Source organism: Salvia hispanica, chromosome 1 (genome assembly GCF_029641045.1).
Source record: "Salvia hispanica isolate PSC_SH4W2 chromosome 1, Shi_PSC_v1, whole genome shotgun sequence".
NCBI lineage: Eukaryota > Viridiplantae > Streptophyta > Magnoliopsida > Lamiales > Lamiaceae > Salvia > Salvia hispanica.
Window position 1 is genome coordinate 3,478,760 of NC_142692.1, and position 27,732 is coordinate 3,506,491.

Consider the following 27,732-nt stretch of genomic DNA (forward strand, 5'->3'; position numbering starts at 1 on the left):
TATATTGAAAATGCTATATGTTGGTATAGAGTCTAGAGGAATGCTACATACGGAATCATATTATTTTAGTAATTTCACAAAGTTTTACATATTCATCTTCTAAAAATAAGAGTCCAACTGTGTTAAAAAAACGAAATAAGCATGACTTGATACTTCAATTTAAAGTTAAAATATAATTATCGAAAAATGTGAGATACATACTATCTACCTTTTTCATATCCTACTTTACTCTCACTATTCTCTCTTTATCTATCTCTCTTTTTCATATATCCTACTTTATTCTTCATTTACTTAACTCATTTAACATAATTTTTCTTAAATCGCGTATCGAAAAGAAATGCTTCCACTACTATGGAACGAAGAGAGTACAAATCTACAACTACATAATGAATTAGTTTTACATATATCCTACTTTATTCTTCATTTACTTAACTCATTTAACATAATTTTTCTTAAATCGCGTATCGAAAAGAAATGCTTCCACTACCATGGAACGGAGGGAACATAGTACGGAGGGAGTACAAATCTACAACTACGTAATGAATTAGTTTTACGTAAATTCTTTAATACTTAATGGTCTACAATTAGGTGTAGACAACATTGTCAATACCAAACTATAAAAATCATGGCATTTTTTAATTCTATTTTGTTGAACGTAGCCGGCCATAAAATTTAGTAATTCGATAAATGGCCATCACTGCCATCTGACAAAGAGAACAACAATTAAGAAAGAAAAAATGCATCAATATAAAATATATAAGGACGCACGTCACAAGGCTCGGAATAACTATTTGATAATTGTGAACAGATTTAAAATTTAAAAATAGGGGCACGTCACAACTCACAAGTAGGACTATAATTTTTAAAATTACATTACAGTCTACAGAAGAGAATTTGAGACTGTTACTCTACCTAAGCTATTCTTCTCTATTATGTTTTGCTAAACAAAACCCTCCCTACAAATCCGCCTGAGGTGCGCGGCGGCCTCGGCCACCGTGCACTCTTCCTCTCCCCTCATCGTCTCCCTCATCCCGGCCGCCCGCGCCCTCATCTCCTCCCCACCTTCCATGACCCTCCTGATCGCCTCCGCCACGTCATCCCCTCGGAAATCCCCGTTGTCATCCCTCGCCACCTCCACCCCGACCCCGGCCTCCACGAGCACCCTCGAATTCAACGGCTGATCCACCTTGAACGGAACTCCGATCACCGGCACCCCAAAATACACACTCTCTATCACCGAACTCATCCCACAGTGACTCACAAAGCCACAGACACTCTCATGCGACAGAATCTCCGCCTGCGGGGCCCACCCCTTCACAATCTTCCCTCTCTCTCCAACTTTCTCCACAAACCCTAGCGGAGGAAGAATTTCTTCCTCTCTCTCCCCTAATGGAAACCTCACCACCCATATGAAGTTGGCTCTCGAAGCTTCTAGACCCTTCGCCATTTCTTGAATTTGTTTCTTGGATAAGTAGTTCTCGCTTCCAAATGAGACGTAAATCGTTGATAATCGCTCTTTCTTGCTTAACCAGTCCATGATGTCTGAATCTGTTTTTTCTGTCGTTGTCGTTGTCTTTGTTGTTGTTGTAATAAGTGGGCCCACGGGGACTATTTTCTTGTTACACAAGAGGGACAAGTAGTCCAAATACTTCCCTTCCACGCCCCGCGACAACGTTCTCATCAGGACAATGTCGCGGGACCGCGTGAAGTGGGGAAGCCCCTCACTGAGCTGGTCGCTGTCGCTGTCTCTGAGATTAGAGCCAACGGCCAGAAGAGCTTCCAGCTCGTGGGGACGGAGGTAGAGCGCGTCGTGGGGGAAGGGGGTGTTTTTTTTAAAGAAGAGGTGGTAGTAGAAGGAGTAGGCGCCGGCGCCTGTGGTGGCGAAGTGGACGGCGGGGATGTCAAACTTGGCGGCGGCTTCGGCGGCCCAGGGCTGGAAGGCGTCGTAGAGGAGGATGTCGGGGCGGAGGGAGGCTAGGATGGCGGAGAAGGCGGGCTTGGAGGCGTGGAAAGTGTCGCGGAGGAGGGGCATGAGGTGGGGCGGCGCGTGCTTCGTGGTGTGGAGGTCCGGAGGGAGCTCCGGCGGAGAGGGGAGGTGGAGGGGAATGAGGGTGATGGGGAGGTGGTGGGGGATGGGGAGGGATTGGAGGATGATGGGAGTGGAGCAGAAGAAGATGGTGAAGTTGTGTTTGGTGAGATTCTTGGCTAGCTCAAGGTAGGGGAAGACATGGCCATGAGCTAGCCATGGGAACATTAGGATGGACAGGCTTGCTTCATTTGACTCCATTGATCAACACAAATAAAAATACAAAATATATCACTAGTTTTGTGGAGGGAGTTTGATTATATAATCATGTTTTGATGGTTCTAACTTCTAAGTCAAGAATGTATACAATATTTCTATTAGCCGGCTGCCTTGTTTGGATGTTACCTATATATTTTTTCTTCATATCGAATATATTCTCTCGCACCTTATTTAGGGTGTTGCTTTTCACACGGATAATAAAAAAAATTATGTAGAGTAGACTAAATGAAGATAAAATAAAATATAAGAGAATAAAGTAGAATGAATAAAAAAAAGTGATTATATATTTTATTTATTCTCATAAAAGGAAATGATTTAATGATGCAAATTTTGACAATCTTTTTTTACTTTATCATTTATGGATTCCACTATCTATTACTACCTCCGTCCCCTAAAATTTGCTACACTTTGACCCGACACGGATTTTAAGAAATGTAATGGAAAGTGAGTTGAAAAAGTTGGTGGGATGTGAGTTCTACTTTTAAAATATTAGTTTTATAGTAATAAAATGTGAGTAGGAATGAGTTAGTGGAATATGAGGTTCAATACCAAAAATAGTAAGCGTGAAGTGTATCAAATTTTTAGGGACGAACCAAAATAGTAAACTGTATCAAATTTTCAGGGACAGAGGTAGTACATAATTTCAATTACTTTTTTTTCCTTCTCTTTTACTTTATTAATTATGTATTAAAATTCTTATCAATTATCATTAATAGTTTATTTATATGACCGAATTGAAGGAGTATTAGTTTTTAATAGATGACAGGAAAGGAGTGGACAATTTCCACTCCTATATGTGACTTAATTTGTCTATCATTAAGAATATACTATTAATAAAGACTATTTGTATTATAATATGGGGAGTGTTATATTACTAACTCAATACCTAATTGCTAACTACAACTAAATAATAGTCATTAGATATTCAAATTAAAGGCCTAGATCATCAACCAAGAAATATCAATACGATCAACAAAAAACGTCAATAAAGCCATAGGATTAATTCCATAAAATATCAATAGGAGTATTAATGTCAATTAACTACATGTTTAGTTATAACTAACTTTTAAAAGAAATCCCAAAACTTTAAATTTATATAACATATATCAAATTAAAGATAATTTTATAAGGATTCCAACGATATCATATATGCATATGTTCCGACGTCAAAATTTGAAAAAAAATTCAAAAATTTTTCAATTTTTTCGTAAAGCAGAAATGTCAACATACTATATAAAATATGTCAATATAATACACGTAGAATGTCAATATAAGCAATGAGTTAACATTCTTAAAGCATCGTGTTGACATTCTCAAAGCAATGTGTTGATATTTCTGAAACACTATATTGACATTTTCATCTAAAACCCTAATTTGGCGTTTTTTTTAATCTTTTTTGATTTTATTAATAAAAATAAAAATTACACATGACAAATTGTAGACCACCCGTTTTCTAAAATCATATAGCCTTAAATTAGTTGTAGTTAGCAATTAAATGATGAGTTAGCAATGGAACACCCCTCTTATAATATGTGTGTGCGCGATACGTGTATGCTATAATTTTAATATTTCTTTGATACATTCAGTGTGATGTAAGATTTAAATATGTTTATTTGCGAAAATCGTGTATTATAATATGTGTGTGCGCGATACGTGTATTCTATAATTTTAATATTTCTTTGACACATTGAGTGTGATGTAGATGTAGTAAGACTTTATTATATACTCCCTCCATCCGCCATTAGGAGTCCTATTAATTGACAGCACGAATTTTAAGAAATGTTAAGAAAAGTGAGTGAAAAAAAGTTAGTGAAATAAGAGTCCCACTTGTATATATTACTTTTAAATAAAATGTGAGTGAAATGAGTTAGTGGAAGGTGGGACCATATACCATTTATGGTAAAAGTGAACCGAGACTCTTATTCGCGGACGGACTAAAATAGAAAAACGGAACTCCTATTTGCGGACGGAGGGAGTAAGTATTTGCGAAAATCGTGGGCATTATTGAATCAATAGTAAATAACCAATGGAAAAAGAAAAGTCTTAACTCAATTGGCATATGATGCTTGTTGGATATTTGGTGGACTTCTATTTCGGCTGCTATTTTATTTAAGCTCGGATGGAATTACTTGGGCTGAGCCAATTACTTATCTCCTTGCACCAGATGTTGTCATGTGTCCCTTTCACCCGGCTCATACTCCTACACCGTTGGATGTAGGGTTCTTGTAGGGATCGGATTAGGTGCGGATTCACTATTTACCAAGACCTCTTTGTTCTTCATTAGGAGAACTCAGTCAAACTCTAACCACGCGACTGATTTTGTTGAGTTATCAAGATTACAACCAAAGAACTATCAACTATTACAACTATAGTCAATATGCTAAGCTAGGGTTCTTGAATTATCAACGAAGTTCTCCTACGAAGCTTGCACACTGAATAAACGGATTAGTGATAACAAACAAGATCCTCTCGGATCAAAAGAGATATACACAATCCGGTTAACTCAAGAAACAAGAGAGAAACTGAATAGATCAAAAGATGGCTCAGAAACCCGCCAATAACCAGATCTATTCAACCAGAAACCAATCCAAGGGAGCACCGTTGAATCTGACTAGAGATCAACCTCTCACCATAGAAGTCAACACCACACAACTCAACCACACAGGATCTGGAAGCACCGAACACAAACTCACACAGAAAACCTCACACACCAAACCCTAATTTCTCACAACACTCAGCAACCAAAGCAGTTGCCTTCACCACCGTTCACACTCGTTCAATCACTGAAGAAACCGCGAGAGATCACACAAGAATGGTGGAAGATCCATCGGAGAAGAGAGGGAGAACAGAGAGAGAGAGATTTAGGTCTACAAAGAGAAGAGAGAGAGAGAGAGAGTTCGATTGAACGAGAGACTCAAGAGTCTCTCCACTCACATAACAAACACACTTCACAATCCAACGGCTCAGGGCCATGATCCGGGTGGGAGTCCACGTGGCAGCATCTGGAGCAAGAGGTAAGTCATCTGGGCTCAGCCCAAATAATAACACATGGGCCAAATTAAATAACCAGCCTAAATAGAAAGTCCACCAAAATTCAACATACTCCACCTTGGACTTTATTCTAGGAAACCAATCTGGTTATAAGCTAAGGTCAAAATCATCACAGCCTACAAGGCAGATCCCTCAGCTCCAAAGGACTAAGTCCACAAGCATTTTGGGAACCACCAGGTTGCCTTTAAACACCAGAGGGGTTGACACCCATTAGTCTAAAAGGACTTCATGCCTCCAGCCACCTACCACCCTTACCACAACTGATAAGGTGGCTAAGGACTTTCCCCCGGGACATGCAACCTACCCTAGATCAAAGTGCAAGAATTTAATGCAGAAAAGAAGTTTTTCTAATGGTAAGGGCTTAGTTCCGATGTCAGCTGGGTTTTTATCTGTATGCACTTTTTGAAGAAAAACCTCACCTTTTTTACAATATCCCTACTGTAATGAAACCTTACATCTATATGCTTTGTCCTATCATGGAAAACATGATTTTTACATAACTGAATAGCAGATTGAGAATCAGAGAACACAACAGGAGAGGTTTTCACAAACTTGAGTTCAGAAAGCACTCCCTTTAACCATATAGTCTCTTTCATTGCCTCAGTGATGACAATATACTCTGATTCAGTGGTAGACAAGGCCACAATGTGCTGCAACTGGGATTTCCAACTTATGCAAGACCTACACACTGTAAGCACATATGAGGTAGTTGACTTCCTCTTATCTCTGTCATTAGCATAATTAGAATCCACAAAACCAGTTAGTAAAACACCATCATCACATCTAGAATAGCATTAACCATACTTAGCAGTTTGCTTCAAGTATCTAAGAAGCCATTTCAGAGCTTCCCAATGAACATGACCTGGATTAGACATGTATCTACTAAGACATGACACTGCATAGGCAATATCGGGCCTAGTGCTAACCATCAAGTACATCACAGATCCAATAGCATTAGCATAAGGAATTCTCTTCATGGCATCAACTTCAGATTGAGACTTAGGGCACAGATCTTTACTCAACATAAAATGAGCAGCTAAAGGCACAGAAGCAGACTTAGCATCATATATGTTAAATTTTTTCAGAATTTTGTACACATAGGGCTCTTGATGCAATACAAGGGTAAAAGCTTTCCTATATCTAAAAATACTTATCCCTAAGATTTTCTGAGCATCACCAAGATCCTTCATGTCAAAATTCTCACTCAAAGCAGCTTGGATATCTTTTATGGTTTTCAAACAGGGACCCATTATTAACATGTCATCATCATATAACAACAAGAAGACAGGTACAACATCAAGATTCTTAACATACAAGCAAGCATCAAAGATACTTTTTACAAAGCCTAACTTCTGCATGCATGTAGTAAACTTGATGTTTCACTGCCTAGGAGACTGTTATAAACCATATAAAGCCTTTTTCAACAAACACACATGATTGGAAAACTTGGGATCAACAAAGCCCTCGGGCTGTTTCATGTAAATAGGCTTATCAAGCTCACCATGCAAGAAGGCAGTTTTAACATCCATTTGCTTTAATTCCCAATCAAAATGAGCACACAAGGCAAGCATCATCCTGATAGTAGTGAATTTAACAACAGGGGAAAAAATTTCTGTGTAATCTACCCCCTCTTGTTGGGTAAAGCCCTTTGCCACTAATCTAGCCTTGTACCTAAGACCCTCCACCTCATTTTTCAGTTTATAAAACCACCTACAATCAACCACAGATGCACCAGGAGCCAAAGGTACAAGAATCTAAGTAAGGTTAATTTTTAGAGAATGCATCTCCTCCAACATGGCTTTATGCCACTGACTCCAGCACTTTGACTTAGTAGCCTGCTTATAAATTTGGGGCTCATCCCCACCTGATTCATACACATTGAAAGCCAAATTTATAAGGACAACTAAACCAACAAAGCCATCAAATCTAGAAGGTCTATTGACATTGACCCTTCTAGTTCTATCTCTGGATAACACATAATCCTGCAAGTTAGTATTATCAATAGCATTTTGGATGCCACTTGGGCTATGTATCACATTCTGAGCAGCAACTGGGGAGGGATTTCTAGCAGGACTTTCAAGCACATTGTCATTCACAGTTTGGGCAGGCACATTATGAACAATATTTGAATTTCCTTCATCAGGAGTCTCATTAGGTGTATAGACTGGAAAAGTGTTCCAAAATGGCAGCTCCATCTCACTTGGAGCATCACTGGGATGCTCCACTCCAGTGAGTGTATCTGTGGACTCCACCTCATTGAGGGGTTCATTGTCCACATCTATAGGATCTGGGCTACTTGTCAATCTTAAGCGGGGGAATTCATCTTCATTGAAGACTACATCCCTACTTATTATGACCTTGAACCCAGGTTCATCCCTTAGCCAGACTCTATACCCTTTGACACCCTCAGGATAACCTAGAAAAACATCTTTCCTAGATCTAGGCTCAAGTTTATCAGACTTAGTATGCACAAAAGCAGTACAGCCAAAAACCCTTAGGTGAGAAAAGTTAAGATGTTTTCCATAGAACACATATTCAGGACACTGACCAACCAGAGGCACAGAAGGAGACCTATTTACCAAATAAGTAGCAGTCAATAAAGTCTCACCCCAAAACTTTTTTGACAATCCAGACTTAGAAAACATGCATCTCACTTTTTCAAGAAGAGTTCTGTTCATCCTCTCAGCAACCGCATTTTGCTGAGGGGTATATGGCACAGTTTTATGTCTTTTGATTCCAAAACCATCACATAAATCATCCATCTGATTATTACAAAATTCCAGGCCATTATCTGTTCTAATAGCCTTAATCTTCTTGCCAGTCTGAGTTTCAATTAAAATTTTCCAGGTTTTTAGTTTTTCAAACACCTCAGACTTATGTCTCATCAAAAAACACCACACTTTTCTGGAAAAATCATCAATTACAGACAACAAATAGACACATCCAGAGTGAGAAGACACAGAGGTAGTGTAACATCTCGGAATTTAGAACCCTAATTTTAGAGCCCTAGAATTAATTGTTGATGACGTGGAATCGAGAATGCATTTATTTCATGAGATGATATGGTCGAATTGAGTCTAGGGTTTGTGTTGAAAGTTTGAAAAGTCAAACTTATTGATTTAATGATGTGGCATGTGATATATTAAGTTATGAGATTATGTGGAAAATTATTTGTTTAAGGGTGAGTGAGAATATTAGAAAAATTTCCATAAATACTTGCCACCCAATTCTTGTAATTTTCGAACCCTAGACCCCCTTTGAAGAGAAATTCTATTTCTTCCGGAATTAATTTAATCCTTGGGATATTTATCCAAATTAAAATCCAAGAGCCAATTATTTCCTTATTTTAAAAGAGGAAAATCGAGCCCCTTATTTTCCTAGGTGATTTTCGAAAATCACCCATGTAGGAAGGAAATATTATTTTGCTTATTTAATTGATCCCTTATTTGATTTCCTTCCATACCTAAAATTTAATTATTCTACCAAATCTTTCCATACCTCAAGAGATCTTGCCTTACTTTATTCTAGTCAATATTTAAAATCCATGCCTTATTTAAAAAGGCATAGGAGACGCCTCTTTTGACTCCAAGTGGGAGAATTTTTATTTTATTTTGCTCCGTGATATTTTATTCTACTCCGTAAATTATACCAATACGAAACCATGGCTAGTTAGAGGACCTAATTTTCGAAAATTGCCATGCTTGATACCTAGCCTATTTTTGTTAATTCTTCTTCCCTACTTCACAATATTATTTTATTGTGTAGAATAAATCTTACCAAATATTCTATTTACCTAAAGATCTTGTTGGACTCTATAAATAAGAACCAAAACCCCTAACCCTAGCCCCCATAAATTTCGAAACCCTCCCCCATACACTCTCTCAAATTTTCTTCTTCTACTCTCCAATATTTTGCTATCTTTTGGAGAAGAATTGAAGTTTAATCCAAGAACTTTGAAGAATCAAGGCTAATACTTGTTTTCTACCGATCGTTTTTCTCTAAAAGGTATTTTTGTTTAAGAGTTATGCTTGTTCTTCTTCTACTTCTTCTTTTTCTTCTTCTAACCGATTAATCGGTCTTCTTGAACCCTCATGCATCTTGGTTGAGTGAAAGAGGGATAAAAAGGGGTGTGGGAACATGTATGTGTGTGTGCTGTGTATGTGTGTGTGGCGTACGTGTGTGTATGCGACGTGTGTGTGTGTGTGTGTAGTGTTTGTATGGTGTGTGTTTGATGGTTAAATAATCTTGTGTGATAAACATGATCTTGATTAATTGGTGACGATAAGATAAATCGTTGGGAAGAGGGAAAAGTAATGAGACATGCATGAGTAAGAGTAGTATTGAACCTAATTTGTGATATGTGCCTATGTGATTAAAAGGTGAAACTTTGGTTGCGAAGCCGAATAACGGAAAAGCGAAACTACTTGAAAACTAAGCAGTCGAGGTGGGCTTTACTCTTAAAACTCTCTTTTATTTTGTCAAAAATATTGATTGGTGTTATAAGGGTGGTTTAACTGTTATGCCATGCCTATGTCTGTTTTATTGTGATATTGTGCGCCTGATGCCTAGTTTGTGAGTTCGCTCCATTGGGCTAGGGCTATGGATATGTTAATACGAATTCGGGTCTGAGTATGGGCCGCAAGCCCTACCAGGCTGTGTACACGAGGGGATCGGGAGCCGTCCTTGCTAGTCGACCGGTCTCGTGGGCGAAAAGTGTGGCCACACTTTCGTCGCACCATGGAATGATTGTGATTGCTATTTTGTTGAGGAAAATGGGGAGTTATTTTGACTGGCCAGTCTATGGAAAATATATTTTGTGATACTCGTGATATATCTTTTATAACTGCTTAAAACTCGAGTTAACTTGGTAAGGGTGGCATAACTTATAAAATGTTTTGACAATGAGCTCACTGAGTATTTCAAAATACTCAGCCCTGCATGTGTTTTCCTTATGTGCAGGTTGAATGATGACGAGGGGTGGCGGGTGTTGAGCATATTAATTAATTAATATGGATATGTTGAACTTCAAGCGTAGTTGTGTCTTCATACATACCTATACTTTCTCTTGGTCGTTTTCCGCTGAATTTTGATACACTTTAGAATTTCTTTTGGAATATTTGCATCTTGCCTTCGGTTTGAGGCCTTAGCCTTTTCTTGTGACTTTGTCTTGGATATTATGTCGTACTCTTAAGATATTTTGATCGTCATTTATGATATCTTTCTTCCTTTAAACTTATAGGTTAAGTTGTTGCATTTAATACTCTGATATTCCTTCCAATTCTTTTGGTCAGTACTCTTTAAATGAAACCCTAGCCTATGTTTACTTCTTTTAAGTCGGTTTTGGGTAGCAGCCGCCGCATTTATTATACCCTAGGAGGGCGGGCTATTACAGGTAGGGCCCCAAACATCCATATGCAAATACTCCAGAATGCAAGTACTACCATTTGCAGGTGCAGAAGTAGTAGGAAAAGAGACCCTATGCTGTTTACCCAGCACACAAGAATCACAGAAATGCAACTCACAATGAACATCATTATCAGATAGGATAGCATGTTTTTTCCAGATCCTGTGTGGTTGAGTTGTGTGGTGTTGACTTCTGCGGTGAGAGGTTGATCTCTAGTCAGATTCAACGGTGCTCCCTTGGATTGGTTTCTGGTTGAATAGACCTGGTTATTGGCGGGTTTCTGAGCCATCTTTTGATCTATTCAGTTTCTCTCTTGTTTCTTGAGTTAACCGGATTGTGTATATCTCTTTTGATCTGAGAGGATCTTGTTTGTTATCACTAATCCGTTTATTCAGTGTGCAAGCTTCGTAGGAGAACTTTGTTGATACTTCATATTCTTGTACCCTAATTTGTAATACTTGATTCAGTTGTAATATCAGTCGCGCGGTTGAGAGTTTGGCTGAGCTCTCTTATACAAGAACAAAGAGGTTTCGGTAACTAGTGAATCAAGACTAATCTGATTCCTACAATGCTAATAATAGAGCAAGTTGTGAATAAAAAGAAACGATAAATTCTCCTTCCCTCCATTCTCCCGCCGCCGGATTCAGTCACCGCCGACCATTTACATCTGCGGTATATCTCTCTAATTCGTTTCTCTACTCATTACTGTTTCTAATTCAAGTATTTATGATGAAATATTTTAGTAGAATTTTCGTATCGGTTTGAATTCTAGAAAATAATCAACATATTGAAATTTGGTTGGGGAAGATGTTGATCGAGACTCTGTGAAATTAATTTTGGAGATTTATCTTGTTTAAATTGAGTTTATTTACATGTAATAAGCTAAGTTAGAGGATTTAGGTATAACTATAAGTAGCAATTTTCCCTCTCTTTTCACTCACTGTCAAATGGTCAAGATGGTGATCATATGTGAAAATTAATGCTTATTTGAGATCTTGTCTTGTAAATGACTTATATGTGAAATAAGATAATGTGAGATCAGTATAATCACTTGAAATATTCTTAATAAGCTTAACCTTAAATCATGTTATCTTAATTGGAACTGATTCGCTACTAGGTTGAAAAGTTTATTATGTGATTATCCATTATTTTTTGCAATTGCAATTCTTGGATTTTGTTATGTTACCACTTTAATGTTTTAATGGTTTTAAGAGGCGCTAAAAATGGATTTTAATATGCCATGATTTATGGTGCTGAAATTGTGACATCTTCTATTCGGTCGTCTATCGATCGAATCAGAGGTGTTACACACTGAAGACATAGGGTTTAAAATACAAAATTCGTGTAGTACTATAAATTTAGATAATTAGTATGAGCACCTATAAATGATAATTATGGTATTTGTTACACACTCGAAAAGGATCACGAAATTGGAGCGTATGCGGGGGAGGAGGTTGCCAAATGTGATGGTGGAGAAGAACAAGTTGTATGAAGGTCTGAAGAGCAGAGCTCGGAGATTGAGTGAGACGTTGAGAGAGAAGGAAGACGAAGAGGTGAATGAAGTAGCTGAGCAGCTATTGAAGATTTGTGTCAAGAACAAGAAATAAGTGTAAGCAAACTGTTTTATGATTAGATCCCAAGATTAGGTTTTTTCCTCTTTAAAGTTAAACTAAAGCTTCAGGCAAAAATGAAGCTGACTTTGCAGGCTGTACTAAGATCAAACTAAATCAAGTTTAGGAAAGTGGGTTATGAGTATGGGTCAATGAATGGGCTCAAGTCAATTTGGGTTAGGTTCATGGGATTGTTCCGGCCCAGATTGACCCCCACATATAAGTGCCACGATCTTATTTAATTATCATAGTAGTATTAGTTTTTAATAGTAGTTGGTATGGAGTGGACAGTTTCTATATTAGATCTATATGCTATTTAATATGTGTATCTTGTCTTATTGTAGAAAAAAAAGCGATTCCGTCGCTTTGGCAGTCCTCACACTCTGGCCCAACATTATGTAAGGGGGTTAAATCAAGATACGCAGTAGCCCGTTAAAAGGGAGGTCTTAACCCATTGACTGCCAAAAACCCATCTCCAAGACCTCACACTTGTGCTTGAGAACTAGAAGCAACTACACGACAGCAATGATATTTGAACTCAGACTCATTGCACAAGATTTGCCCCTCCGTTGCCAACTGTGCTATGTCCATCCGGGCACAATATATCATTATGAATATACAATATACTACTAATAAAGTCTATTTGTATTAGAATATGTGAGTGTACGATACGTGTATGATAATTTTAATATTTCTTTGATACATTGAGTGTGATGTAAGATTTTATTATGTTCATATGAAATTTGATATAGTTATTTGCGAAAATCGTGGGCATTATTGAATCAATAAGAAATAAACTATGGAAAAGAAAAGTCTAACTCAGTTGACATATGATGCTGACATTTCAACAAGTTTTGAATAAAATTTGTCGTCCCAAATGTTAATCACATTCACTCAAAAAAGAAACGAGAATTCTCCTTCTCTGAATTCTTCCGCCGGTGGATTCGTCTCCGCCTACACCCATAGTTTTTCGCCGTCGTCGCCGACCATTTCCATCTGCGGTATATCTCTCTAATAAATTCGTTTCTCTACTCATTACTATTTCTAATTCAAGTATTTATGATGAAAGTTTATAGTAGTAGAATTTTTGTATAGGTTTGAATTCTAGAAATTAATCAACACATTGAAATTTGGCTAGGGAAGATGTTGACCGAGACTCTGTGAAAATTAACTTTGGAGATTTATCTTGTTTGAATCAAATAATGAACCTTCATCTTCATTATTTGTTAGTTAATGCATGGACCTTCATCTTCATTATTTTAGTATTGAGGTTTCATCTTCATCAGACAATGAATTTTCATCGTTGTTACTCCCTCCGTTCCATAGTAATGGAGGCAAAACTTTTCGGCACGAAGATTAAGAAAAATTGTGTTAGGTAAGTTAAGTAAAGAGAGAATAAAGTGAAAAATGAAAAAGGTAGAGAGATGAAGAGAGAAAAAAAGTAAGAGAGAGTAAAGTAGGTGTGGAAAAATGTGTTGACTTTTACTAAAAAGGAAATGACTCTATTACTATGGAACGAACGGAAATGGAAAAATGCCCATATTACTATGGAACGGAGGGAGTATTTGTTACTACCTCTGTCCACGAAAATTCATCCCGGTTTGACCGGACACGAGTTTTAAGAAATATGTAATGGAAAGTTGGTTGAAAAAATTAGTGGATTGTGGGTCCTACTTTTATATATTAGTTTTATAATAAAATGTGAGTAGTAATGAGTTAGTGGAATATGAGACCCACTACCAAAAATGGTAAAAGTGAAATGGGCAGTAGTATTTAAATAGTTATTAATCTTTCCTTTTTTATTTTAATTTGTTCATAAAAATTAATCTATTTGCATTTTTGATAATATGGTCAATCATTTGTCCCCTTTTTCAATTCTATTATTCTCTTTCAATAATTTTTTTAATATTTTATTCATTTTACATTAAAACTTAAGTTGACCACCAAAATTATTGTTCACCCACCGACAGTTTATTATTTTTATGATATTTACTTTTATTTTCAAAATTTCCTTATTAGCATTAGCATCACATCTTGCAGAGTCCACAGCCATGGCCGGAGAGTCCATATTTAATGGAATTATCTACAACAATTAGGAGACAAATACTTATTAAAGATACTACAATGTCCGAACAAGTATATATATATATAAAGACTCTTATTGCACTCCCTCACACACATAAGAACTATTTATCTTTGGGCTTATTTGAAGGTGAATTCGTCAGATCTTAAGCCATTGAATCTGAGGTAATCATCAATTCTTACTTATTTTCGTAGTTTAAATACTGCTGAATTATATAATTTGATAGTTGCTATGTTTCGAAAATTTCGCAGAGTCATGGCCGGAGAGAAACAAGAAAGCTTCAAAATCCTAATGTTCCCATGGCTAGCTCACGGCCACATCTTCCCATACCTCCAACTCTCCAAAAACCTCATAGCAACTCACAACTTCACCATCTACCTCTGCTCCACCGCCGTCAATCTCCACCACCTCTCCAAACACGCCACCGCCTCTCTCCGCCTAGTTGAGCTCCACATGCCATCTCCCCCCGAGCTCCCTCCCCACCTCCACACCACCAAGAATCTCCCCTCCCACCTCATTCCAACCCTCATCAAGGCCTTCCAAGAATCAACCCCCAGCTTCACTCAAACCCTCCAAACCCTAACTCCAGACCTCGTCATCTTCGACATTTTCCAGCCGTGGGCCCCCAAGATCGCCTCTTCCATGGGGATACCTAGCGTCTACTTCTCAACCTCCGGCGCCTCCTCCATTTCCTACTACCACCACATCTACACGTACGGAACTGGCGCCGGATTCCCATTTCCGGCACTGAGCCTTCCGGAGTCGCACATAGCCCGGATGAAGAACCGGGGTCCGCTGATTATCAAAGATGCGGATGATGACTTTGCCTTTGGGATTTACAGAATATCCACGGACTTTGTATTGGTGAAGAGCTGTAGATGTGTTGAAGAGAAATACGTAGACTATCTTTCGACCTTATGCAAGAAAAGGATCGTTTGCACTGGTCCATTGATTGCTTCCGATGCTGATGAGGATGACATGTTTGAGAAGTCGGAAATCATGGAGTGGCTGAACAAGAAAGAGGTTGGTTCCACCATATACATCTCCTTTGGGAGTGAATGCTTTTTATCGAAAGAGCAGATTGGGGAGATAGCAAAAGGGTTGTTGTTGAATAAAGATGTGAACTTTTTGTGGGTGGTGAGGTTCCCATTTGAGGAGAGGGAGAGGAGGATCGAGGAAGAGATGCCGGTAGGGTTTCTTGAAACGGTGGGGGAGAGGGGTTTGGTGGTGACTGGATGGGCGGCGCAGAGGAGGATATTAGGCCATCCGAGTGTTGGAGTGTTTATGAGCCATTGTGGGAGGAGCTCGGTGACGGAGAGCTTGTATTTTGGGGTTCCGGTGGTGGCAGCGGCGATGAATGTGGAGCAGCCACTGAATGCACAGTGGATGGTGGAGCTGGGGGTGGGGGTGGAGGTTGTGAGGGAGGGTGGGGAAGGGGTGTATTTAGGGGAGGAGATTGGGAAGGCGATTGAGAAGGTGATGGTGGTGGAGAAGGAGGGTTTGAGGAATAGGGAAAGTAGGTTGAGTGAGGTGATGAGAGAGAAGGAGGGAGAGGAGGTGAGAGAAGTTGCTCGTAGCCTTTTGGACATTTGTGTCAAGAACAAGAAGATATGACATGAAGAGGGTTTGCTTGATTTGTTTGGTTTGATTGAGAGCAACTTTTTTTTTTTGTTGAAGATTGATTGTAACTGCATTTATTGGAATGTTTATCTATAGTGTTTATTCAAAGTTGAGATATGATCAATATTATGTTTATATATAGTGTTTGTTATAAGTTTTGAGATTTGATCCATTGCACGCTAATTACCATCACGTTTTGCATGCTTTTGTCTAAGAATTGAGGCTTGGTTAGATCTGGTTGGTTGAATAAGTGATCTGGCTAGTGATATCTAAGATTACTGCGAATCCTGGTCGGCGTTACTATCGTTGTCCAATATGGAAGGTATGGTATGGCACAATCGCAAAGAAAATGTCCCTTTATATAGACGACATTCCATTGATTTTTGTATGAATTATGCAGGAAGATGATTGCAGATTCTTTCGCTGGGTTGATGTGGGTCTTTCCCTAAGTCAAGACACTTACTTTCAAAAAATCAAGCCCGAACGAGATAACTTTGATTTCACATCGTCCGATCTTCTTAATCTTGATCCCTGCGACGGCCATAGCGCTACGGATTAGCCCTACTCCGACTTGAGGTAGGCCTCGTCGGATTTGTCTACACAAACAACAAAGCGTGAGGAATTGACGCCCAACGATTTAGATATGAAATATATTGATGGATAGTAAATTCTACCTCTGCTGCGTTCTGTCGTGTACGAGGCCGTCCCTTCCGTGGTGTTGGAGCTGGAGTGTTCTCTGTCATATAAACAAACATTATAATAGACGCCCAACTGGTGGGGAATTCATATATTCGTTGTGAATACTACCTCTTGATTTTGACGAGAGTTTGAAGACTCTGCCCTGTTATGGGTACTCGACGTAGATGGGTCAGTGGCCTGTGATGAACTCTGACGAACTTCAGTACGAGCATCTACTCGGGATTGGTGAAAATTCTCCTGTTATGACCCTCTGTTCCGCACTGACGACATCTCAGTATATAGGTTCGTCATAGTGAGTCTGCTCCATTCTCGGGATGTCGAACCTGGGGCTCCTCGCGCCTGAGTTTCTTCGACCGTCCACGTTGTCGCTTCGTCCTTGGAGGCGCCAATTCAAATCCAACAGTGGACGTCTTTGGCCAATTATCCATCCCATTGATTGGGTAGAGGACATTCTCGTACAACATCGACATTGTGGACCTTAAATAATAACGGGAGACGTAGTCTGATACATCCTCCCATTCTTGTTGATTGTTGCGATTGCATGAGTGTAGGGGATCCCAGTCAGCTGCCATAATCTGCAGGAGCATGTAAATTCACGCATGTTGACTACATACTGGCCAGACGGTCCCGACACTTGGTACGAATCCTCCTTGTTCCATGTTGATATTCAAGAAGAAGCCCTTGTGTAGAACTTATCCACGATCTCTTTGATAACGGGCGGCAAAGGGTGATCATAGATCTTAACCCACTGACCTCTAATTTGAATCCGCTCTATCTGACTGGTCCGAATCTCCTCCAACATGGTGATTAGGCCTGTCAAATTGGGTACCCGCGGATACCCGATCCTGAAATTCCCAAAATTTAATACCCGATACCTGACCCGAATTTGATTTCGGGTACCCAAATACCCGACTCGGGTATCCAGTCCCGAAAAATCAGGTATCCAGTCCCAATTGTGATTTTGATTTTTTATTTTTTTTGAAAATTAACTACAAACTTTTAGAATTTATTTAATATTATTTAATTCAAATTTAATACAAAGTTGAAGTACTAATATCCAAGTAATATTAACTACAAACTTTTAGAAATACAAAATTCTTATAGTAGCTCGAATTAAAGAGAAAATAACTACAAACTTTTAGGAATACAAAATTCTTGTAGTAGTTCGAATTTAAAAGAAAATAACTACAAACTTTGAAAAATACAAAATTCATAAGTTATAGTACTCCCTCCGTCCCAAGGAAGATGACCCCTTTCTTGGGTGGCACGAGATTTTATGCAACTTTATTTTGTGTGTTAAATGGAGAGAGTAAAGTAAGAGAGATGAGATAAAGTAGAGATAAAGGAGTTTCCATTTTAAGTAATGGGCCATCTTGGTTGGGACAAACTAAAAAGGAAAGTGGGTAATCTTTAATGGGATCCATAATAAGTCAATAACCATCAAAATTCATAAGTTCAAACATTCATCCTTTATAAATATCACAATTCAATAATTCATAAGAATCAAGATCTAACAATAATATCATCACAAAATTCAAAATTATAAATATCACAAGTCAATGAAATTAAAATTTAATTAAAAAATTAAATTAAACTATTAATTATTAATTAAATTATAGTTAAGAAGTTAAATTACATTTAGTTATAATAAAAATATAATTTATTAATTTTAGAAAATAAATCGGATAAATCGGATAATTCGGGTATACCCGATCGGATATCGGATAACCCGATACCCGATAATCCAAAATTCTCACTACCCGATCCCGATCCGATACCCAAAAAATTGAGTTTGGGGTATCCAATTATCCAACTTTTTCGGGTTTGGATATCGGGTATCCAATACCCGATATCCATTTTGACAGGCCTAATGGTGATAATTGCCAACTCTCGAGCAATTGCTATTTTTGAATTGAAGGTCTCACATATATTATTGAGGATAATATCACAGCAGACATGCATGGAGAAATATGCCTTCACCCATTTTTCTTTCGGAGCAACATGGAGTAGGTATTCATGTGCTTGTGGATATGTACTCCGCAACTCATCCATCCGGTCCTCATATTGCTCGTTGGTTGTACTGTACACAAGCTCCCACAACATCTCTTTAAAATTTTCCCCAATGAATCGCTTCTTGAAGTTGTTGTATATGTGTTGAACACAAAACCGATGCTCGCTATGTGGAAACTCCTAAAGAATGGCTTTTGCGAGGCCCTACAAATGGAACACAAACAAGACAACACTCAGTTAAAACCAACACATGTGTAAAAAAACTCTACATTTTATAATCACAATCGAAGTATTAATGTATAGGTTTATATCATATACAAAGTACAAGTAAATAAAAAATCACATTTGAAGTATAAACGTTATAATGAAAGCACATAACATATACCTTTTGCTGGTCAGACATAATGATAATGACGTATCTAGGGGCATTTTCATGCAATTGTAGGTCTTCGGCTAGGTAGTAGAGAAACCATTTCCACCGAGCGTAGCTCTCTGCCTCAGTCACCGTCCACGCAATAGGCCACCAACCGTTGTTGGGATCAATTCCAATAACCGTCATCAGTTGGCCCCTATACATACTTTGCAAAAAGCAAGCATCTAGGAAGATAATTGGAAGGCAAAAACGCATCCAACCCTTTTTCAAAGGACCCAAGCAACAATAAAACCTAGGGAATCTGGGGCCTACAGTGTCAGGATCCCTGAAATTCTCATAGTGTAGGTGCATACTTGAATCAGGGTGTGTCTGCTCCAACTCGGATTTGTAGTAGAACAACTTCCGGTATTGGAGTGCTGCCTTCCAGAAAATTCCTTCTAATGCGGTGTCTCTTGCCCGATATGCCTTCATCCTACCAACTTTAAGGCCGAACTCCTCATCCACACACTGCCGTATTGCAGACAATGGAATGTGAGGATTGTCTTTGATTTTCTCTAAGTAACGATCAGCCAGCCACTTCGTCGTGAGCCATCTTTGTTCCAACACTTGCGAGCACGTGTGAGCATGCTCCCTTTGCATATTTACAACCACGTAATCAGTGTTGTTGTGGTTTTTGATTTTTCTTGCATACACATACCAGTCACAGGACTTGCCTTTACAGATGGCACGAAGTCTCTTTCCATCATTTTGTCTCACATGCACTGGTCGTCTCGTCATAATCGCGTGCTGCCGCATGACCTCGTAGAAGAAATCTCGATCCTTAAAAAGATTACCAGGCTTCCAAACTGGAAGCTCCTTCGTCAGCTTGAAAGGTTTGTACTTTACACCCCGCCTTCTCAACCCCTCCAAATCCTCTAGATCTTGTAGATCTTGAAACTCATCCACGGTTTCTTGCTCACACAGTGGGTTTGGTTCGGAAGACAAGTTATTTTTGTCCACAACAGCTAAGAACTTTAGCCGTTTGTTGGACCCTGACCTTCCACTGCCTCTACTGCCGCCACTGCCTTCACCATTCTGTTCTGGAGGAACCTGTCGTCCGGTCTCGGGCTGCTGTGCCGGCTGTTGTGGCTGATGTAATGACTCATAGAATGAGGTGAACAACTGTTCATCTCGACACATATTGTCCAACGATATAAAATGGCCAACCTCATCGTCTTCATCTTCAGTCGTATATCCCTCATTATGAAGATGACATCCATCCGGAGCATACTCGAAAGCATGACGGTATAAATCTGTTGGGGTTTGTATACTAAAAGATGCTTCGAGCGTACATGCCTTTGTACAGTCAGCTTGTGCATGTATACGAGAAACGCCACGTCCACTTGTTTACCTAATTATGAGAATAAATAATACTCCCTCCGTCCCAGATTTGGAGTGACATTTTGCCATAAAAGTCCGTCCCACATTTGGAGTAACATTTAGAATTTACCATATTTGCACATAACATTTTACCCCATTATTCACTCATATTACACCCAAATGCCATTATATACACAAAAATAAATCAAAACATAAATCAAAAACTAAAATTCAACTCATCTCACTTTCCACCAACTAACTTCATTTATTACACACTCCACCTCTCACTTCATTAATTACACATTCCACCAATTCCTTAAAACCCGTTCCATAACTAATTGTCACTCCAAATGTGGGACGGAGGGAGTATAATATAATGGTTTATTATTGAAATATAATAAACAAGTCTAAGGCTTTTTACTAAGAAGGTCAAGTAGGGAAATTCGATGAATCTCCTCATGAGTTTTCCAGTAGGGGACTTGGCTAGATCTAGTAAGAAGAAAAACGTATTCACAACCTAGATAGGCTTTGGCTACCTATTGGTACGGTTGCGGTGTTTGTGATAATTCTCTCTTACCTAAGAAGAGATTAGTAACACCGGTGTGGTAAAGCACTGAAAGGATCTAATCCGAAATGTATTCTTTATTTCTATCTACTGAAAGAATATATTTCAGAAAGTTTAGTATTTTCTAGTCTATGATATTAATATCAATATTGTTTATTCAATCAAACGCCACTTTGATTTATCAATATGTGAGAGTTTGTACGTAACTCAAGTTCATGATATCTTGGGTGGTAGTAATTGAATAACATGAAGGTATTGGAATATTATTTCATAGAATTCGCGTGCCCAGTGAGGTATGATTAAACCCCTAAGGGGTGATCCCTGATAAGGCTAATTTCATGCATTGGTTATGTAGTGAAAAACATCACATTTCTGCTGGATCTAACAAGTTTTGTTAAGCCAGGTGTGTGTGTAGCGCTAGATCCAGGAGATGCTGGAGGAGGATATCTAGCGAGGAGCAGGAACGGAATCACGAGGAAAAGCTAGAGGAAGGAAGCCAAAAGCTGAGGGCAATCAAGTCAATCAATACCTCGCTGGGCCCCACCTCGAAGCTTATAAATAAAGGAGTGCGCAACAAGAATGGCAGATCGGTTACACTCCACACACAGTCACGCTCTTAGCACACACACTAGGGATATGGGAAATTTGGGGTGGTTTTCGTTTTCGTGAATTACGTATCAGTGCACCACCGTCCCTTGAGGGCGAAGAAACAATTGTTCTTTTAAAATTTCTGTTTGGTACTCAGTTCAGTCTCGAACTTCACGTTTGGAAGTCGAGCTTGTTGTTTTGTTGCTGAATCAGTTTATCCGTTCTATTTACATTTGATTTGCTTTGATGAAGTTAGATTTCGTGTTGATTATTATGATGCTTGCTATTTTGGTTTGTTTATTTGAGATGTTCTCTTGAATTTGTTGCTGAATATTTTAGGAGATTCGAGAATCGTGGTATTGAAGTTGTGTTCGGTTGGATTTTTGTTCTGATGCTTGGATCCGGAGTGGATTTAGCATCCGAAGTGTGGATCTGAACAGGGGAGGTGAAATTTGTGCATGAGATTATGGGGATTTTGTTCTGCTTGGTTTGCTTCGTCTAGTAGTGTGATTTCCGTCGTTGTTTCGTTTACCGTTAAAATTATGTTTCCAATCTACATCTGAGTTTGTTTTTCTCGATCTCTGCATTTATTTGTGTTCGTTGAAGAAGATGAAGTCATTTTCAGTTGATGCTTTAGTTAGTTAGGCTGCAGATTCGATTCTGTCCGTACTTACCTTTTTCAGAGTTTGGTCCCCACTTGTTTTAATCTCCTTGGTCTAGAGATGTTCGTAGAAGTCCCAGATCTAGTAGTTGATTTGATTTAGTTCTTATACATAATTCATTTTTTGCCTAGATCTAGCAGTTAGCATAGCATACTTTATTTCCAAATTCACTTAGTTAAATTCCTCAACCCAAAATATGCGTGGCAGCAGCCAACCCAAAAATAGTTTCCAAATCTCTATGCATGTACTATACGAGTCCATCTCTGTGGGATCGATCCCTACTTCCCTGTGCTAGTTTAGTATCTGTGGTTGAGGGTTTTGAAGGTTTGCTTGCGTACCAACGACCAGACTTCCAGTCTTGTGAGTCTCTAGACCTTGTGATCTAGTTGATTTACTGGATCTAGGAAGTGTGTAATTAGAAATTGATAGGATACAGCAAGCAAGAATTCAACTCTTCAAATGGCGCCGTTGCCGGGGATGGATGGCGTAGTTTGTTTATGTGTTTAGAGATTTGGTGTAAATAGTTTTAATCTTTTGAATTTCGCTTTTGGCAGTTTATGAGCAAGGGCTCAAGGTCAGGAATCTGGAGCAACCCATCTTGGTCAAGGAACGTGCAGTTGAAGTGGCAAGTTAAGGAATCAACATCCGCCATAACTACCAGATCGGGGTTGTCAACTGTAGATCCATTTCCGTTTGAATCAGGGAGTGAAGAAGAGTGGAATTCATCGGGGAAAGAGGATTCACGGTCGTCGTCAGAAACTGAGCATTCGGAAAGGGAGGAAGAGGAGTCTGTAATGGCAAACTTAGTGGACCTAGACCCAGAGATTGGTTCGCTAACTGCACATCTCGACGGAGAGCCAGCTCATGCCATAGTGTCAAATCAACGTCAGCGGTCTATTGAGATCAAGACGAATGTGCTGGGCGTTTTACCTACATTCTCTGGACGGAGGAATGAGTGTCCTTATGAGTTTTTGAACGAGTTTAGTAAGCTATGTAGCATCCAGAAAAGGCCTAACGAAACTACCGAGGAGGACTATCGCCTGCGAGCGATTCCATTTGCATTGAAAGGAGAGGCAAACACTTGGTTGCTGAGGCTTCCACCTGACTCGATCACCACATGGAGGGATTTCAAATTGGAGTTCCTGGACTATTTCTTTCCGTCCAATAAGACAAACGCTTTGAAAAAAGAAATTCAAGAGTGTAAGCAGGACTACGATGAATCTTTAAGCCAATATTGGTCTCGGTTTAAAGGCCTGCTTGACGCTTGCCCAAATCACAGGATGACGGAGGCTGAAACATTTTATCTATTCTACGAAGGAGCAAATCCTGAGTCCAAGGACTTAATGAATTCCTCGAGCGGGGGGAATTTCACCAAGAATAAGGCAAGCGAGGCACGCGAGATTCTGGGAAGATTAATCGACGCGAAGAAGGCGTATGACTACCCGCGTGCTATCATGAGGAGAAGCTCCGCGAACACAGTTAAGGAACGAGAAGGAGAAGAGGTTAGAGACAGAATAGATCGACTGGAGAAGGCACTGCTAAATGCCATTGAAAAGAAAAATACCCCTGGGTCGACTGATAAGGAAAAAAACCCAGGTCAAGAGGAACATCAGCTTCAATTTTACAATAATCCCTCACTCGATGGAGATTTCCAAGCTCAAGTGAATGCAATGGGGAATTGGAATCAAAGTAATCAAAATACCAACTGGAACCAGTGGAAGATTAAGGAGGCACCATGGAGGGACAATCCTTGTTTCAGATGGGCTGAAGGGAACCAACAACCACAGTCACAACACCCAGGTCCAGCGGAGAACCAGCAGACATGGCCCAGCCGGAATCAGGAAGGACCACAGCATAATTCTAACTGGGCAGGGAAGCAGCAAGAGGGGTTGAACAACTGGAATTTCCGTAACCAAGGGGATCAGCATAACTGGAACAACAGGAACCAGAGCAACCAAGGGAATTCTTATGTGCCACCGCATCAGAGGAACAATTCAGGAAACAATCAAAATTTCCAACAGAGTCACCCAGGTCCAGCAACCCAGTACAACAATAATCAAGGAGGTCAGGGAAATTTTCGCCAGAACCAGGTGGTTGGAACCAATCAAAATCAAGGATTTAATCCCAGTTCAATTCAAGGTTTCCGACCACAGCGGAATCTTGATGACATGGTGCATGACCTGGTAAATTTCCAACAACACATGCAGAATAACATGCAGGCTAATAATGACGTGGTGCACAAAATTCAAGATGCCCAGCAGGAGCAGAAGTCTGCCATGGACATGTTGGCAAAGCAGATGTCCCAGTTGGCCACGTCGCTGAACGAAATGCGGGGAAATGAAGGGAAATTGCCTGCCACTGTCAAACCACCAGACCGAGCAAATATTAGTCAAATTACCTTGAGATCGGGGAAAGGCTATGAAGGACCGAAGCAAGTGATAAACGAGGAGACACCCTCACAGATGAACGGAGAAAAGGGGAATCAGAAGTCTCGAGGAGATGATCCTGGACTCAGAGAAATTCCTATACAGGATGACCTCCAGGAGGGAGATTTAAGGGGATCTATGCCTCGACTAAGTGACCCATTTTTCCTTGATCCAGAACCTGAGTTGGAACTTAAAGAGGGAAGCAGGGAGACAGGTGCAGCCCCAGCAGGGAGTTCCACGAATGCAGTAAAGCGACCCAAACCATTCCCATATCGAGGAGAAGCCAAGAAAAAGAAAGATGATACTGAGGACCTTGTGGAAATATTTAGTAAGCTGGAGATTAACCTACCCTTTTTGCAGGCTCTGAAAATACCCACCTTCAGCAAGTTCATCAAGGAATTCATAGCAGGAAAAACCAAACCTGATGGGAAGATTGTTATAGGAGAAAATGTATCCGCCGTGATACAAAAGAGGAGGATGCCGTCAAAGTGTACAGATCCAGGTATGTTCACTCTTCCTATTTCTATAGGTGATATTAAAATTGAGCATGCCATGTGTGATCTAGGTGCTTCGATAAATGTCCTACCGCTGTCAATATATAAAAAATTGGTGGGAGTCAGTTTGGTCGATACTAAAGTAGTGATTCAGTTGGCCGATAGAACATGCATATCGCCTGAGGGAGTATTGGAAAATGTCATAGTCAGAGTGCATGATTTCCTATACCCAGCTGATTTTCATGTGATAAAAATGAGGGGTAATGAATCTGCTGAGTCTAGTGGGGTGTTACTGGGGAGACCCTTCCTTCGCACCGCGAAGACTGTTATTGATGTGTTTGATGGAACCATATGCCTGGACTATCATGGGGAGAAATACACCTTCAACATTGAAGAAGCTATGAAAAAACCGCTTGATGTTGAAAACTTGCATGTTGTAGATGTAATTAACCCCCTAGTCCAAGAATATCTTGAGACTGAACTAATGCAGGAACAGTTTGACAATTCGGAGCTGAGCCAGACTGTAGAAAAGGAGGTGACAGGATGGTGTGAAACTTTTTTCACACAGGACTTGACAGATGATCAGATCAATGAAGCGATCATGGCATTCTGCCACCAGCCACTATCATTCCAATCAGCCAGATCTGTTCAGGAGAAGAGCCCAGACGAGGGAGCGAATCTAGAGGAAATGGCGCCAAGAAGTAAGGCGGAGAACCCTTTACCTCAGGAAGCCATCACACCGAAGAAGGAGTTGAAAACTTTGCCTGAAAATTTAAAGTATGCATACCTGGAGGAAGGAGAAACTTGTCCAGTGATAATTAACAGCCGCTTGACTGAAGACCAAGAGAGTGCGCTGCTGGAAGTAATAAGGAGGAACAAGAAGGCCATAGGGTGGACACTTTCTGACCTAGTTGGAATTAGCCCTGATCTTTGCATGCACCACATCAGACTAGAGGAAGGGGCAAAGGCTCGGCGTGATCCACAAAGGAAACTGAATCCAAACATGAGGGAGGAAGTGCTCAAGGAAGTTCTGAAACTACTGTCCCTTGGAATCATATACTCTATTCCAGATAGCGAGTGGGTCAGTCCGGTTCACATGGTACCTAAGAAGTCTGGAATACAAGTGGTGAAGAATGACAAGAACGAGTTGGTGCCTACTCGACTGGTCACTGGATGGAGGATGTGCATTGACTATAGGAAACTAAATGAAGCCACCAAAAAGGATCATTTTCCTTTACCATTCATTGACCAGATGCTAGAGAGGCTGGCTGGTAAACAGTATTTCTGTTTCCTCGACGGATATAGCGGTTATTTCCAGATTTTCGTGAACCCAGAGGACCAGGAAAAGACCACATTTACATGCCCTTTTGGAACTTATGCCTACCGAAGGATGCCATTTGGTCTATGTAATGCACCAGGGACATTCCAACGTTGTATGATGAGTATTTTTTCGGATCTACTAGAGGTGTGCATCGAGATATTCATGGATGATTTCACTGTATATGGAGGCTCATTTGACACTTGTTTAGCCAGCCTTGACCTAGTGCTGCAAAGATGTCAAGAGAAACATCCAGTTCTGAATTTTGAAAAATGTCACTTCATGGTAACTGAGGGGATTGTTTTAGGTCATGTGGTCTCTGAAAGAGGAATACAAGTGGACAAGGCAAAGGTGGAAGTGATTGCAAAGCTACCTTACCCTACAAATCAAAAGGAAGTTAGAGGATTCCTCGGTCACGCAGGGTTTTATCGAAGGTTTATCAAGGACTTTGCAAAAATTGCGCAACCACTCACTCATTTGCTGCACAACGATGTGGAGTTCGAGTTTGATGAGGGATGCAAGAGGGCATTTCAATTGCTCAAGGAGAGACTAGTGTCCGCACCAATTATCAGGGCACCGGACTGGAATCACCCTTTTGAGATAATGTGCGACGCGAGCGATTTCGCTGTGGGAGCCGTCCTAGGGCAGAAGATAGATGGGAAAAACTACGTAATTTTCTATGCGTCCAAGACACTAAATCAAGCTGCAGAAGGAAAGGAAGAGCTGGAGCAACCAGCGAAGAAGAAAGTGAAAACAAACCGCCCCAGTGTTCCACCACCGTCTGGCTCTCGCGGGAGCCAGCCCCAGAAATGAGCAATTTCCCCAGACCAAGTAAATTTTAGTTTTTGTGTTTCTTTTTCTGTGTTTTATTTCCATGCGTTGCTGTGTTTTATGCTATCTTCTCCCACTTAGCCCAATGCTTGGTCTAAGTGTGAGAAGTTCTATGTTTTCTGTTGGTTTATTCTTCTCCCACTTAGCCCGTTGCTCGGTCTAAGTGTGAGAAGTGAAATTGTTGTTTAATTCTGCATTGAATTCTCTGTTTTCCCCCCTTCACGACGATGGCTTGAGGACAAGCTTGAGTGAAGTGGGAGGGGGAGAGGAATCAATGCAGTGTTATTATGCTTTGAGGAGTTGTAGGTCTAGGATTGTATCGCATGAACTAGTG

The 27,732-nt window shown here is 39.9% G+C and overlaps 1 protein-coding gene and 2 pseudogenes across 2 annotated transcripts; 1 reads left to right on the forward strand and 2 right to left on the reverse strand.

Annotated features, from left to right (window-relative positions):
- Positions 1-865: 865 nt before the first annotated feature.
- Positions 866-2,381, reverse strand: LOC125224484 (beta-D-glucosyl crocetin beta-1,6-glucosyltransferase pseudogene; annotated as a pseudogene).
- Positions 2,382-13,276: 10,895 nt separating this feature from the next.
- LOC125185283 (UDP-glucosyltransferase 29 pseudogene) lies at positions 13,277-16,210 on the forward strand (annotated as a pseudogene). Its single transcript, XR_016134430.1, has 3 exons — positions 13,277-13,371; positions 14,411-14,617; positions 14,705-16,210. The product of XR_016134430.1 is annotated as a UDP-glucosyltransferase 29 pseudogene (transcript).
- A 1,040-nt stretch (positions 16,211-17,250) lies between these two features.
- Positions 17,251-18,875, reverse strand: LOC148933108 (uncharacterized). Its single transcript, XM_089062696.1, has 2 exons — positions 18,657-18,875; positions 17,251-17,421 (listed from the first exon to the last, which is right to left on the reverse strand). Exons 1-2 carry the CDS (start codon positions 18,873-18,875, stop codon positions 17,251-17,253), a joined length of 390 nt encoding a protein of 129 aa, XP_088918822.1.
- Positions 18,876-27,732: the final 8,857 nt, after the last annotated feature.